Below are 17,352 nucleotides of genomic sequence, written 5' to 3' on the forward strand. Positions count from 1 at the left end.
TATACTACTCCATTATGATTATGTAATTACAAATGTACAATTTAATTACGTTTTGACCTGCACAATGAATTATTTTCATATTTTCCATCTGTATTGACGGGCTTAATTCTGCTCTTCTGACTTGTTTGCATTCAATGTCAAAACGTGGCAAAAGTTTAAAGGATTCTGTGTGTAGAAAGGAAGGAAACTGTTTTTCTTTCCATGAAACAAGACAGCAATAACTTCTTAAGTTCAAGTCATAATAAAATATCTCCTCTGTACTCACAACAAATAAGATCAATTTAAATGAAAAGTCCTCTCATTTTACAAAATTTTTGCATAATTACGTGGTTAAGATGTTAACAAAGTACTTCAGAGTGGTTTGAGATGAAATGCACTATTGTGGAGTCAGAATTGTTCGTGGTGGTTTTGACAGAAACCAGACGCCTGAAGAGCTTAATGTCTCCTTTTCATGCCTGAGACATTGTTTTCCAATTGAGTTTTGAGGTTTTGAACTTACTTTTGAATTCATTCTTGGTAGGGAGGTACATGAAGAGTGTTCTAAGGCAAACTAGTACCCAAAGCCACTATTTGACCATTATTAACATTACATATGAAGACTCAGACACATGTAGGTCTACTGGTCATTCAGGATAATGAGTGAACTGCCTGTATTGGTGTTGTAGACAACGAGACCCCTGGTGCCTATCACTAGCACTGTAAAGAACATCCAGAGTTTCTCTACAATGCACCATTTCACAACAGATTTCTCTGAATGACTTTGTTTACATCTCAACAGTTTAATTATGTGGAACATTGTTCCGAATCTGTGGAATTCCCCTTGGAAGTTTAGAATCTGCTCATCTGAAGAATTCCTTTGCTTGTTTCAAAAGAACTGTGATTAAGAAATAATGAAATACTAACATTTTTTTACTTTATCACTGACTTTTAAGGGTTAAACCTAAAAACATAAACTTGGACTAAATGAAGGTCAGTGAGGACTTTCCAATAAAAATTTCTTTAGTGTAGAGTTTGGTTTTTCTTTATAAATCTGGTGCCCAGTTCTTCTGAGGAGTGTGTAGGGTAAGTAGGAACCGTCTGGTGTAAAGATGAAGTTATTTAATATGACTGAAGTGTTCTGCGTTTATTTAAACATTCGGGGCAAATGGGCCCTTATTGTGCAATCTGTTTCCTGCAGTTTTGCAGAGTGATCGTTCTTCTGCCTCAGCATGTGAAAGAGACAGTGTTCATAGCTGAGCGGTGGTGAAACGCTCTACAAGCAGAATGTGGAGCCTTTTTGAACTTAACCGCAGCATTTGACATTTATTATGAATGGAGGGGCCAGACAAGTTGCCTTTGTTGCTCCGAGAGACAGAAAAAACCCGTCCCGTGTTAGGATAGGATGGACGAGCACTCTCCGATGTGGCTGACTCATCTCGGTTTCCATATGCCGTGGCTATGACACATGAAGTGCGGTGTCAGAACCACAGGCATTTGCTTAAAGTGAGTTTGGCTTTGAGGAGAACCTCGCCTCAGATTTATGTTTTACAGTAACTCATTCTGCACTGGGCTCAGAGCTTCGATCCCGACGCCACTGAAGGTCAAAGAGATAAACACGTACTGTTTGCTGCTGCTGCTCTACGGTGCTTTCTCACTCTGCGGCTTTTAAGTAACCGTTTTGGGTTTTAATTGGCCGCACCGGTTTGCATTCAGAATTGCTGTGACCTTTAGCATACAGTAAATATCCTTTTGACACACTGTAGATAGTGGTTTTGTGGTGTGAGTACAGGAACAGAATGATTGGTAATGGAATCGTGATTTGTGTAGGTAGGGGTTGCATAGACTAGTCCACTAATATATCCAGGTCAACAGCAGGCCTGTCACGATCATAACATTTTAGCTGGCGATGACACCGGTGAGCCAAAACATTATGACCACTCACAGTGAAGTGAATAATTTTGGTTATCTCATAAAAATGATGCATGTCAAGGTCTGGGATCTGTTTAGTGTTAGCGAATGGTTGGTTTTCATAGTCGATGTGTTGGATGCAGGAGAAATGGACAGGCGTGAAGACTTAAGTGACTTTGCCAAGGGCCAGATTGTTATGTCCAGAGGACTGGGTTGGAGCATCTCTGAAAAGGCAAGTCTTGTAGACTGCTCCCAGTCAGCAGTGGTGAGTAGCCACAGACAGTGGTCTGAGGAGGGGCAGACTATGAACCGGCGACAGGGTGCTGGGCGCCCAAGGCTCATTGATGCATGATGGCAATGAAGGCTGTCCTGTCTGGTCAGAACTGACAGAAAGGCTACTGTGGCACAACTCACAAAAATGATAGTGGGAGGAAAGTGTCACAACACATCGCAGCCTACTGCATTTGGGGCTGCATAGCTGCAGACTGGTCAGAATCCCCATGCCTGTCCATTGTGAAAAGGGCGTACAGTGGGCACGCAAGTGTCAGAACTGGACCTCAGAGCATTGGAAGAAGGTCATCTAGTCCGATGAGTCCCCACGTGGATGGCTGGGTAGATTTGTGCTATTTACCTGGGGAAGCAATGGCACCAGGATTCACTTTGGGAAGAAGACAAGCTGGTGGAGGGACTGTGGCATTGTGGGTGATGTTCTTGGTCCAGGGAATCATTTAGACGTCAATTTGACACCTGCCACCTACCTAACCGTTGTTGTGGACCATTGTTGTGGTACACCCCTTTATGGCAATAATATTCCTTGATGGCAGTGACCTCTTTCAGCAGGATAATGCGCCCTGCCACGCTGCACTCATTGTTCTAGAATGTGGCAGAGTTCAAGGTGTTGGCCGGGCCTCCAAATTCCACAGATCTCTATTTAGTCAAACATCTGTGGGATGTGCTGGAACAACAAGTCCAGTCCATGATGACCCCACCTTGCAACTTACAGGACTTTAAGAATCTTTTGCTTTCATCTTGATCCCAGATACCACAGGGCACCTTCGGAAGTCTGGTAGAGTTCATTCTTTGGCTGAGATGAGCTGTTTTGGTGGCACATGGAGGACCAACAGCATATTGGGCAGGTGGTCATAATGTTTTGGCTCATTGGTGTAATTGCCCTATAAATGATTGCGATTAACATTTGAATTGTCTTTTTTTTCTATTGTATGCACCTAAGTATAAGCATAAAGTGGCCACATTGGCTGAATTGCTGTCTCACTACCTAGCTGTCAATACTTGATAGCCCCCAGTTTATGACACACAGCTCAAGCTCAACAGATTACTTAGATTTTTTTTACATGAAAGACCCATAACATATCTCAATAGGTGCATTTTTTTCTTTCCTATATTTGCATACCTGTGCCTCAACCTCATCGATAAAAAACACATTCTGTTTGTTGAGATGACTGTGAAAATAATTGCTGTCAGCTTGCAAAATTGCGATCAACTCAAATCAAACCAATCCCACTGGCCAAGATGAGTAAAACAAAGCTAAATATAATCTCCCATGGCTTCTGGTTATCACTAGAATTTAGTCACTCGTGGCGGCCAAGAACCACCCGCTTTGTAAACTGACCAACCACATGCTCTTAGTATTGTGCTATGTAAAGGAGGGTTTGCTAAAATGAAGCTACAGAAACAGATCCATGTGAAACAAAGTTGTATACCCATTGATTGGCAAGTGTGAGAGTGTCTTGTTTACATGCTACTAACTTCTTTAAACGAAACTCTAGAATAACTTTTGAAAATGCTGTGAAATTCAGACATTTTTCAGTCAAGCGATGCTTATATTTTGCTCTGAAAGGTTCATTGCTGTCACAGTGTTCAGAGCATGCGCCTGCTTGTTGCTGGTGACTGGCTAGCATTTAACTTGATAAACAAAAGTTTTCTCAAAGCTTTTCTCCAATGTGTTACATTCAACAAATAAACAGTAATTGTGCATAGTAGAGGGTGATATACTGGTTCATCTTGTGTACGCTTTGAAATTCTTCGTTAGATATCAGTTTTGTCGGTGGCATTTTACTGGTATGCCACAAATTAACACAGATCACCTCCCCTGAAGAGTTGCAGTCTGAGGTACGTTACTCCAGTTTGTTGTTGAAGGAGTAGACATCAGAATGCACTGAGTTAAAGGGGGAGAAGAGCGTGGAAGGAGAAGGTGGTCTCTTGGGTTAGCCATTAGCCTAGCATGGAGTCTGGCTGGCTTTCTGTGCACACCATCTAGGACAGCCCTCACTTGGCCACCTACTTTCGCAGATGCAGTGGCCTCAGTTCACTACAAGCTGAGAAGCTCTGCAGCTTCTCATTTAATACCAATACAGTGAAAGACTTTTAATATTTACCAAATATATGTAGGTTAAAGCTTGAGTGTGAGATGCACATATGAGACAATTGATGCTGTCTATTTACGTGCACTCCTCTTTACCTGGTTAGAATAAGAAAGCATTATTGACATCTGTCTGTGCATTGTTATTGCATATTTGTTTTTGCTATTTCACCCAGTAAAAATGTACTTCATTTATTAAATATGGTTTTATTTAAGGTGAAGGGACATCCCAAAGTAATATAGCATTGTCAGTCTACAAACATAAGTTTATGCAAGCATCCAAAATGGTTTTATGTAATCAAAATTCTCGTAAGTGCACTATACCACAATAAATACTGAAACCTTGAGAAATCTTAATTATATTGTAATATACATTTTTGGCCATGCTTTACGTTACTAAGTGTTTATCAAAGCATGCAGTAGTGCATTCCTTATAGAGGATGTGTAGAGGATCATTTTAACATGCAATTACTGTTTATTGGCTGAATTTAACACATTAGAAAGCCATTAAAAATTAATAAAAAAAAATAAAAATGTGAAAAGCCCATGTCTCATTCACAAACAAAATCTCATTCACAAACATCTTTTTGAAGAACCATCCACTGAAAGATTCTTTAAGGAACCAGAAGTGTTTCTTATGTATTGCTCCAAAGAACCCTTTTAACATCTTTATTTTGAGGAGGGTAGATTATTAATACTGCATACACTTCATAATAATAGCGTACTACATCAATATCATTACGTGAAAGAGTAAAATAAAATTTCTGTGCGATTGTGACCTATAAAATAAGCTTGCTTTTCAAAATCTGCGTTCACCAACTTTCTGGCATTTTAATACTCATTTTTCAGAATTCAGGACAGTAAAAATGCCACGTAGTCAAAACCAAAGTTAGCTGAAAGTCATTAGGCAGTATTAGTTGAGGTAAGCATGCTTCCAGGGCAGCTTTAAAACACAATATGATTAAGTGACTGCTTTCAAACACTGGTTGTTCTCTGTGAGAGGGAGAGAGGGAGAGCAGTGCCACTTGTCCTGCTGTGCCTTCTCAGTCAAATCTTGAGGAGGAAGCAATATTTAATCCTATTTCTGCGGCACCGTCTTCACTCCTGGCCACTTTGCATAAGAAGTGTCCATTACCCTGGCTAATGGGAGCATGTGCTTTGAATTGAGCTGCTGGTCCTCGCATCAGACTCTAAAAAGCACACCAACATGGCTTAATGGGACCACATCGGCATGAAACGATAATTCATCCGATTTGCTGATTCACCAGTCCTGTGCCCTTGTCTGATTGTGTAAAATGATGCGACCTCTAATTAGAATCCATCCCATCAGAATTGCAAATGGGGGTGTCCAGCTAAAAACGGGAGAAAAACAGATTAACTTTTAAACATTGTCATATGGAGGTAAAAGATGAAATAGCATTTGCAGGACTTGCATTAGTCCAAATGATTTACTGTTCAAGTGCTGCTAATGTCTTTCAGCTAACTTACTTTGTTCAGTGTATGTGGCTTTGACTGTAAAGGAGCAATAAGTAGCATTATAGCTGTTTTGCATGTCTGTTTTTATACAGGCATCCTAAAATATGGCTGTGCGAAAGTTTGAGCACCTCTGGTCAAAGTGTAAATCTTCTACAGAAAACACACTTTATTGCACAGTTACTTTTTATTTGCTGGATTTAACATGTTGGAAAAAATAAACAAAATTTGTAATTGTCTATTTACAGTATTGTTTTGCTATTTACAGTAAAGTTTGCTACCTCAAGATTTGATCACCATCAAAATGGATTTTAATTACAACTTTACTCTTGATTTTTAAGCTTCCTAGCTTATACTAAATAATTAAAAGTTGCAATTGTATAATACTAGCCTACAGAATTTCTTTTATACATTTATCTGAAGCCAATTTTTTATTGTTAAAAATCAGAATTTCTTACAGTTTTTATCTGTTTATTGTTGGAAATTAATGGTTTTCTTTTTTCATAACTTTGGATCTGCATGATTTTATTTAAGTGGAATTACAAACTAGTGAAAAATGAACGTGAAACTATCCTGTTTTTGATGAATGTGTATGTATCCATCCAGCACCAAAGTACAAATCTGAACAATAACTGTACAGTCAGACATTTAATTAAAGCAAGTAATTTGTATTAGTATTAACTATATATATAGCTTCTTTTGAAAAGAGACGCATATTCGAGAGATGTCCTCAGTTTCATGCATTTCTTTTGATTTAGATAGTGATATCAGTGGCTTGAAGGTCAGTCACGGCTTTCTTGAATACAAATATTACTTTTAAACTATGTGCAGGTTTAAATGAAAAGCTTATGAGTTGTTGCCATGCTTTTTGTTACACCATCAAAATCCCCAGCCTTCAGCTTTATAGGTACTTATCACATGTAATTATATTTTTGTATGTCTTATATATAATTATATCTTTCATTTAAGCTGGAAATGTCTACTGTAAGAGCTTATTAACAGACATGATTTAGATGTGCACTTAAATTCTACTTTGTATGCAAAATCCAAAGAAACACCCCATACCATTTTAAAATATTATCAGATGTTGTATGAGAACAAGATGTTGTAGCGATTCCAGCCTGGTTTTGGAGATGAGCTTGAATGCATTTTAAGAAGCTGCAGTGTGTTTGTCAGCACATTAAGTGCTTTGGCCTTGCTGCTCCAATCATTACTGATCATCGCTTGACTCCTTGTGTCTGGGGTGTGGCTGATATATCTGTCAGCTGAGAGAGGACCTTTTGACCATGTGGAATCAATCATTAATGCCAATTTGGGCTCATAATTAACCATGACTTCTTAAGACTTTGTTTGGATTCTACAGGTGCAGGTAAGATCCTCATTTTGAATGCAAAGAGGAGGTATGGTGTGCTTGTATGCATGAGTTGCATGTTTGTTTTTGAACCTTTTCAGTTGGTACACTCTCAGAAATAAAGGTACTAAACTGTCACAGGGGTAGTACCCCTCCTGTCACTGGGGTGGTACCCTCAATGGTATATCTCAGTACCTTTAGTCATGGAACATAATTGAACCATAATCCACTGAAATTATATTTACTAAGTTGTGCTGACTCCACACACCCCGTCTCGTCTCCAGGCTTTTTATTTTATTGTTCTGTTTTAAAATGTTAGGTTGTGACAAGGTACAAATATGTACTTTTCACCTGGAAAAAATTATTTAAGGTATATATTTGGACCTTAAAATCACTGTTGTACCTTTTGAGGGAACATTTACATTATTTGTACCTTGATGAACAAAAAAGGTACCTGCACAGAACCTTTATTTCTAGCAGTGTAGTTGGTATATTTTTTGTGGGACTAAAACTGTGCAATAATACATATACCTTGGATAACATAATAGGCACTTATACAGAGGATTGAGTAATTTCCAGTCAAAACAAGTACAAGTTATTCATTTTTCAGAGATATTTATGAGGAGATTAGATATTAAATAATCCACTTGCATAAAGAAGGGAAAAGCAACAGGAAAATGAATGAAATGGAACCACACAGTCCAGACTTCAACATCACTGGATGTGTTTGGGCTTACTTTGACTGTGAAAACAGAAAATGCAACCAACTTCTAAGACTTGTGGAGGTGTGGAAGAACATCCCTGCAGATTTCTTTAAAAAAAACTGAAAGTGAGTCTTCTGAAAAGAATGAAAGCTGTAATAAAAGCAGTGTGGACACACTCAATACTTCCTTGAGCCTACTGTGTGATTTTCTGTTATATATATATGTGTTTTACTTTTTTTCTGAAGATGGCAAATGAATAACTTGTACTGAATGGCTGTTTTGACTGGAAACGGTAGTCTATGACCTTTGCACAGTACTGTATATATAGCACACATTGGACATATTATTATTTAATATGTATATTTATATATATATATATATATATATATATATATATATATATATATATGTATGTGTGTGTGTGTGTGTGTGTGTAAAATACTTGTTTTCTTCTTTTCAAACCTCTAATTACCTTTTGCTTTGTGTTCATCATGAACAAACCAACAGAAATGCTCCAAAATGTCTTGGAAAAAATATCACATTAATTTTGATTACAAATTAATTAACAAAGTCAGTCCTGCTATCATTTTATCATTTTGAAGATATGAGGTTTTCTTCCGACAATGATATATAATGCATATAAGACCTAAGTATGATCCTGTGTCCTGACATTGTATAAAACAAGTGTAAATGTGTGTGTGTGTGTGAGAGAGAGAGAGAGGGTAGTTTACATGGTTTTGTTCAGCTTTACCATTTCCAGTTCATTTCCTCTCACTTTGTCATATGTACCATAGTTAGCGAGCGGAAACAGCCCAGTCTGTTGAATACTTTCATAAACTATATTCTGCACATACATTTTTTTAAACCTGCTGTCATAACATTCACTTGCTTACACGTGACAGGTTGCATGTGTTACTGCAGCTTCATCCACGGTGTTTTATAAGTACCTCCAAATCTCCGAGTCATAGAAGATTTTTTGTCTTGAAAATGAAATACACTCTTGAGGGGGGAAAAAAACCTTAATTAAAAGTCAGATATCTGATGCACAATTGATATTAACAATTTTTCTAATTATTTTAAAATGATACCTTTTTAATAAAGTATATTACAAAGCCAGAAGTGCACATCACTTCACTGCTTTTTGACCAGGATCGAGTGTGTAAAACTCTCACACACATGCACAAGGTAACACTGTATGAAAAGGGAATGTGTAAAATGTAAGCGAATACACTTCTCTCAGCTTTGCAGTAAAAAAAAACACAACACATCCCGGTGCTGGAGTCCATATTATTATGTGAAAAGACCTTTCTTCATCACCAGGTCACTTACTCTTGACCTTGTATGCATTGAAAAGGTAGCTCACCATGGTAACCTGGATCTCCAGGTTTTTCCAGCTAGTACATCATCCCCAGCTCTCTTCATGTAATACTTTTATTGGCTGCACAATTGAAATGTCATGGTTGGCCAACAGAGGAGCCGGTTATTTCTTACGTGTGATTAAACTGCGCCTGTAAATTGGACCGGTGTGGCGGTCTGGGGCGTGCAGTGAAGATGAGCTCAGACAAACAGGGCTCTTGTAAGAATCTGTAGCTCGTGCATCGCTTTTGAAGATGTGTGAGAGCGGCTCTTTTGCATACGCGTGCGCAGAGAATGTGGCGTTAAGGCACATGATATGGCACATCAAAGACTCAGCGTGTCGCGGATGTACTGGAAATCAGGTTGAAATGAATATTAATGAGCAGGGAAATGACCCCTGGGAAATGTTGTCTGCAACTGAGTGTAGTAGCTCACCTTTGCCACGGTGCCACTGCAGGAGGAATCCCCAGCAGGCAGCCTCAGCATCTAGAACCATGTCATTTCTGCCCACTTCCAGCCACAATGCTGTCCTCTCTCTCTCTCTCTCTCTCTCTCTCCTGCGCACATGTAAATACACATATGTCTCTTTTAGCTTTATTAGAATGACCATATGTAGATACAGTACTGACAAAGCATCACTGAAATAAGAACAAACATTTAGGACCTAAACAATACTGTGCAAAAGATCAGGCAACAACATTGATTAAAACTATTGAACACTATGCATCACTAGAATAAATACAAGCCAACAAATACAGTAAAACATCTCAAGATTTTGAAGAATACAGTTAGAAGAGTGCAGGTTTGTCCCTGACTCCAGCCACTGTATGGATCAGATATATGGATTTTCTCTCTCTCTCTTTCTCTTTCTCTTCTGTATCTCTCACACTTTCAGAGTGTAAATCAGTACAGCTTTATTGACATCACCGTACAGAGTTCAGTGATGCTGAAGTGCAGTAACTGTGTGTAAATGAACATATTCAGTAGGTGTGATGGTAGTTATAGAGTTAATGTTAATAATTACAATGGATTAGATTAGATTCAACTTTGTCATTGTGCAGAGTACAGGTGCAGAGCCAGTGAAATGCAGTTAGCATCTAATCAGAAGTGCAAAAACAGTGTTATTTACATATGAAGTGCAAGAAAGTAACTGACAACTGACAGTTACACTATGTACAAATAAAGACGGTAGAGTGGTAAAAATATGGATGTTGCAAATATAAATATAATATACATATATACAGAGTGGGTGGAGAGAATGCAAATGTAGGTAGTATTGTAATGTAGTCAGAGCAGCATATGTAAAACGTGTAAGTATGTAAGTATGTAGAGTTTAAAAAAAAAGCTTTAGACATTTTGGAGAAAAATAGACACTTTATAAGGCAATGAGTGTTTATATGACCAACAAAAAGTAAAATTAAATACAAAAAATCTGAATACAATGAGTAGTCATTGTATGATTGTCAGTTTATTTGCTTGACCATTTCCAAACCTCTCCTCGTGGCAGCCCAGAGTTATCTATAGTTGTCCAATACCCGGTTTGGCTAATCTTCATTCAGTTAAATCAAATGTGCAGCTGATGGGATTTAATAAATCCATGTGCTCACTGGGGGTGATGAAGTGAAATCTAGAAGCAGTTCTTCAAACTACCTCACAGGAAATCAGCTACTTTTTCAAAATTAGAAATTATTACCTTTTATTGTATTTATGTTTATATTGTGTTATATATTGTAGAGTTTTTCTGGCAAAACACTGCCCAGATATCTGTTTGCTTTGGTGCCTTTTGCACAGTACTCATGTATATATAAATCAGATTATAAGTGAAACTAAGTTAAACCATACTCAACAGACCAACACTTCTGCACATTTTAATGCACAATTACTGTTTATTTGTTGAATTTAACACATTGAGGAAAAAACTATAATGTGGCCTGTGCACATGTTACAGCACATTTTATATTTTCTTCATTTTTTCCACTAAACTTAGCAGAAAATGCAATATTAAAGTTGGTTCCCTGTAGACGATAAACTTATTTTCACTTAAAAAAAAAACAACAAAACGTCATTTGAACTGAGGTGTTTGCTTCTGCATGTGATTGTAACTTCTTAAGGACAGAGTTTGGTAAAGTTGTCCTTGCTTGCTATTTGTTTCTCTCTCTCTCTCTCTCTCTCTCTCTCTCTCTCTCTCCCTTTCTCGCTCACTCACTCTGCATTTTCCTTCTTTTCTTTTACTGCTTACTTTCATCTCAAACTTGCTTTTACTAGGTTTTTATACAGATGTAGATGTACAAAAAGTTTTTTCTTCCTGCAATATTCATGAATTCCAGGCAGTTTGTGAGAAGGGCTATTTTGAAAACGTGTGCTTAATTGTTAATTTAACAAATACAGCAGTTTCGATTGTTTACAGCAGATGCTGACACAGTTCATTGTTCATGTGTTACTGAAAAAACACTAGCAGTATTATCCTTGCAAAAGATTTGATATTTTTGACTTTGAGTTCTGAGAGTATTAGTGCAGTCTGCTGACTTTTGCTGCTTAGGACTCTCCATTACTCAGCACTAGAGATTAGCTCAGGTTCACTGAGTGAACTTTAGGAGAGCTCTCTGAAGAAGAAACATTCTGAAAAGGTGACTGGAGTTTAATTCTCAGCTCTTCTTGCCGAGGTCGTGCGAGTCTTCCTTATTCCTCTTGACCTCCCTGCTTTAACCATGCTCTCTTTAACACTAATGCTGGAATGAATAGAATGAAGCTCTGTGTCCAAGTTCACCTTCAACATCTGACTTGTTTTAAAAAGTTTTGACTCGAATGAAAGGCTCCAGAAGTGAAAATCGTCCAACACGTTGTTTTAGTTTGGATTATACTTACGAAAATGTTATGAAAGCTGGTTGACACCACTGCACTAAACAATGGCTTTACAATAGCATAGAGGCTAAATTGGTGAATCTGTTTTCTGTCTGGCAGTGAAAATATTTTCTCTAGATAATGGACTCCTCCAGCTGGTTAGAGTCGAGTCATGGCGGCAGGTTCATCTTAAATGAGTTGTACACCACTGATTATAGACATGTTGAACTTATTGGCCTTCAGCTGTTTACAGCTGACTTTAATTGGCTAAAAATGTCATTTGCCACTTTTATATTGTATTGACAAAGCCTATTGATTTATCAGATTCTGGATTCATCTTGTCTTTTGTACATAAAATTCGCATATGCTGTTCGAATGGGAAACGGTGGCATTGATTTCCTTAACTTGAGCCCAAATGCTAAAGATTTTTGGATAAGCTTTCTCATTACTTAAGCCAAAATCAATAAGGAAGAGCATCTTTTAATGAATGAGCAGTTTGAACACCACGCTGCAGATAGGGCCTCCTGTTCGTCCACTGCTTGGCCAATCGATCATCAAGGTTGCTTAAGTGAGGTCCAATTGGTGGTTATCTTTTGTGTCGAACCTCGCAGCTTCAGAAGAGCAAAGATAAGTCGAAGACACAGCAGGAGCGGTTCCAGACCCTCCGTCAGGAAAACAGCAACTTTCTCACTAAAGTATGAAAACAGACACAACTGATACAGCTTAGTGTAACGCAATGACATGTACATGTTTTTATAGGAGGGCTTTATTTGCTGATGACCCCAACCTGGAAGTGAAGTGCCAAAACACTGACTCTCTGGAGCAGCGGTGTCCGATCTTATCTGCAAAGGGTCAGCGTTGCTGCATGTTTCCATTCCAAAACAGCAGGAGCTCACATCGTCAGTTGTTTGTAGATTGAGACCAACTGATTAAACAAGTGGAATCAGGTGTGCTGCAGCCACAACAGCCCTTTGAAGATAAGACTGGACACCCATGCTCTGGAGCCAGGGGTGGACTGATATTAAAATTTGCACTGGCCACTCAGGCCACCAGGCCAGGAAGTCTTAAGGATTTATGGCCAGAATTATAGAAACACACATTGTAAATACATTGTATTTACAATTAACAAGCATGCTTCTGTACCATAAACCAGCCGGGTATTGCTTTGAAAAAAGAGAGAGTTTTTAAAATTTTACACTTTTACATCTTTAACAACACGGCCATTTTAGCCAATGGAACAGCATCTATGATGGCAAGAAGTTACGTCTCAGATCAAACAGATTTGTTATTAAAATAATTAATAGGAAGTTGTAGACTTGGCGAACAGAGCTGGAGATGATTCTAAAATGACTGGGAAAACTGTATAGCACTGAGCATGGAGTTGACAAGAAATATTGTAAATGGATAATTACTTATGATTTACAGTATATAATAACTTTAAATCTGAAATATTGAATAAAACTTATAATACCTTTTGGTGTCTTGTTTATAAGATTTAAATCTACATTTCAAGTTGTTGCTGTATAGAAAATATCACACATTTTTAATATAACAATGGATTCCAAACTTTTGAATGGCTGTGTATATTAAGTGGAAGAAATTAATGAGGTGGTATTGAGGGTGGCTAGGTTTACGATTAGGTTATGGTCAATCTCAGTTAGGGGTAAGTTGTGACAGTAGTTTTAGGATTTGTGAGCTACTGTTTACATGCAGGTCTTCACAGAGATATTCTGCTGTTAAAGTGTGTTTAGAATTAATATAAAATTACATTACATTATATGCATATATATATATGTGCAACTTCACAGTTTTCAAGTAATGAGGAGAAAGCTGTTCAAATCAAAAATATTTCGATGTGTCTAGAAGCAAAAGTCACAAATGATTCTAAAATGTGTGATTAGACTGTAACGTTGGGACTGCAGTTTTGATTAAATTAATATCCACAAGTGTGATCGAATCTCAGGCAGCATGGTCAGATCATTACAGTTTTTATTTATCATTTAAAGTGAAGGCAAAATCAAAATCACACTTTTTTTTTAACCTTGTCTTTCTGTTGGTACTTTGTCATTACCTTGTAACTTGTAGCCCTGATCATATTAAGCAGAATTCTTTTTATTGTAACATTTAAAAGACATTGGGCCTCATTCTCCAATATCTTCCTAAGTTTTTTCTTAAATGTGTTCTTGAGGAAGGTCCCAAGAAAAGGTATACGTCAGGTTCATGACGTGTTCTTAAACCGCAGAATTGTTCTCACCTTTTTACTCTTGAGTTTGTGTAGATTCTGTTCTTACCTAAGAACAAATCCCAAACAAGAAAACACTGGTGAATGTCAGAATCTTCGTGAAAACTGTGTTAGAATCATTGGTGAGCAAGGCCCAGTGTTTTTGTTTCTCTGTAATGTTTAGTCGGGGAGTAGATATTAATCATAATACAACATTAACATTTTTTAGATGTGTAAAGTCCCAACAACCTGTATCATTGAAAAAAGGGAATAACCTGAACTTAATGGCCATTTTGACTGAAAATATATAAATAAAGGGTGGTCTTTGACTTTTGCACAGTGCTATGTGTAAAATAACAAAAGTTATTAATACGGCAAGTGATTCTGAACTTTTGAATGGTAGCATATTTAACATTGTGTGTGGTGTGTGTGTGTGTGCGCAGTTGCAGAAGCATGAGGGGATTGTGGGTAGAGTCCTGAACTCTCAGAGACAGAACGAGCTGGAGGTGTCCAAACTGACCTCTCGGGTAGAACATCCACAGCTTCATCAGGGCAAGGCCAGGAACTCCAGCACGCACTCCACGAGCCAGGTAATCAACACACCTACACATACACCCACACACACCTGCACACCAGACTCCATACATAAACATCTTTTTGTTTGTATGGATTTTGGTCAAATCGTTTTAGGCAGAAGGGGGAAAAAAGATGGAAAAAAAAAAGGAAAGTGTATATCGAGAAGCCTTTCGCAAAGGTGCCACAGTTTTAAGGTCATGAATATGGAAGCTCGACAAGTTCACAAAGCAGAAAAAGAATCAAAGCCTTTTGTTGTATGTCCTTTTCTCGTGTAAAGTTTGCTTTAAATGTCATACATTAGCATATGAACTTTTAAATGAGCTTGTTTGCTCAGCTCAGATCCTGGCATGTAAATAGAGATATTGAATGCACCGCTTTGAATTATCAGGGTGCGGACGAGTCCAAGACTTTCCCGGCGTTAATTAAAGCACGGCTAGGGATATCCCTCCTGTCCGATTGCGAGATGCGGTGGTTGAACGAGTACCGGAGCTGTGCCTCCAAACTGAATATCCGATAGTTGAAATGGAAATGATCTGTGCTGTCTTGATTTAGGCAGACGTGATTGACAAGCGTCACTCCCAATATAAAACTCTTCATGCATTATTCACACGCTCACCTGTCCCCTGTTGTTGGAATGCTAGTGTGTGTCGCTCTGTGTGTGGGTGTATGTGACATACACAGCACAGACTAGCATTTGGGACCAGCAGTGATTAGACAGAGAAGGAGACAGGTAGCTGGATTGCTTATGGAGGTACATTAGCATAGCAAAAAAGGAAAAATAGAAATAGAAAAATAGGAAAGACTAACAAAAAAGGCTCCCGAGTGGTGCAACCAGCTAAGAGAGTCTTCTCATCAGGACCCAAAGTCACATCCGGATGATGCCACAGTCATCTGTGGCCAGGAATCCAAGATAGCCCTGCTGCTCACTCTGGATGGAGAAGACAGCTTAGATCCTCTCTCCTGTCAATCTGCCTACCAATCCTGCAATCCTGCAATCCTGGCCATCTGCCAGAGCATGTACGTGTATATGTGTGTGTGTGTGTATGTGTGTGCGTGTGCGTGTGCGTGTGGGTGTCTGTGTAGTTATTTTAAAAAATTTCAACACCCTTGATTATGCATTAAATTATATGTTTTAAGAAAATAACAGTCTTCTACAGAGAACACATTTAAACATGCCGTTTTCAGCAAATATTACTGCACTTTTAGTGCTCAATTTGCTGAGTGTAACATATTGGAAAAAAATAAAATATAAAATGTACAACAACTTCTGTATTTTTCTAAAATGTTAAATTCAGCAAATAAACAGTAATTGTGCATTAAGGTGTCTGCTGAAGAGTTCTCTGTGAAATCTATGCACTTATTTTCATTTTTAAAAAATCAGCAAAGCATACCAGGGAGCTCAAACCTTTTCACACAGCTGTGTTTTTAGGCACCTAAGCACATTGTTTAAAACTATTTATTTCAGCAGTGAGTGTGTTTTTTCCAATAAAACTCTGTCTCATTAGAATAAACACAACAAACAAATAAAAACCAAAAAACCCAACACATACAATGAAAGGTAACAGGATTTTTTTCAGGTAAGTAGTTCATATCTTGTGAGTTAAGTTAGAAATTTGAGTAGTCAAATAGTCAAAGCAGACTATCACATAGATTTGTTCAAAGGTGGAAACATTGACATACATAAATTTACTGCATCATTTTTTAAGCCATTAATGCATTTTCCTAGTTTGTCGTAGTGCAGGCAGAAGCCCAGCTACAGCGCACTTTTGTTTTTGCACGTTTGTTGACATGGTATATCGCTGCTGTCAAAACAAAACCTTGTATCTCCAGTTTTGTCGTTTTTCGGTTTTTGGCATGATTTGAAAATGCCTGTTGCTCTTTACACTGTGTGTAAATTTCATGATGAATGGACCAAAAGAAATGGCCCAAAATTACTTGGAAAAAAGTCTGGTTCTGTTGACTTACATTAAAAATAAAGTAGGTTTTTTCCTTCTCCTTTAAAGTTACTATTTTTTCCAGTTTTCCAAAACTGATGTTATATGGACTTGTAATCTGCTTAATAACAAAGTTTACAAAACTTCCCTCTCTAAATTTCAACTTATTTTAAACCAGGCAGATATATAAACTTTTATATAAACTTCTATTCAAGCTATTTTTAAGGAAGGAAACATAAAAAAACTGTAATGTTAAAACAGTGTAGTCTGTTGTGTGTATTCTGCAGAATGTAAAGTCTAGTGATGCTGTACGGCAGTGTAGAAGTTGACCTGCTTCCCATCATGTTTTTATGTTATGTGCATGTCCAGTGGTTACCCAAGCTCAGGAATACTTGACTTTACAGCATAATGTATGAAGTCACTTGTATAAGGAGTGGGAGCAGATGGACCCTGAACTCAGACATATTAAATTAAGTATCTGATTATTTCTATCTTCATTTTTCTCTCTGCCTCTCTATTTCTCTCTCTCTCTCACTCACTCACTCTTTCAGGGAGCATAGTAGAAAGAGGGGAAGGAAATGACATTATGTTGCTTGTTCCTTCACTATATAAAAATGATTTAATGTGCA

At 37.8% G+C, this 17,352-nt stretch overlaps 1 protein-coding gene across 4 annotated transcripts in view; it reads left to right on the top strand.

Moving 5' to 3' along the window:
* The window catches only part of LOC118799218 (trichohyalin-like), a 182,888-nt gene that overhangs the window by 31,737 nt on the left and 133,799 nt on the right, over positions 1-17,352 (top strand). For all 4 annotated transcript variants that reach the window (XM_036558957.1, XM_036558959.1, XM_036558958.1 and 1 more), the window contains one exon: positions 14,657-14,803. In XM_036558957.1, the coding sequence (XP_036414850.1) occupies positions 14,657-14,803 (147 nt within the window). The remainder of the gene's footprint in view (positions 1-14,656; positions 14,804-17,352) is intronic.

This window comes from Colossoma macropomum, unplaced genomic scaffold, assembly GCF_904425465.1.
Source record: "Colossoma macropomum unplaced genomic scaffold, Colossoma_macropomum, whole genome shotgun sequence".
Classification (NCBI taxonomy): Eukaryota; Metazoa; Chordata; class Actinopteri; order Characiformes; family Serrasalmidae; genus Colossoma; species Colossoma macropomum.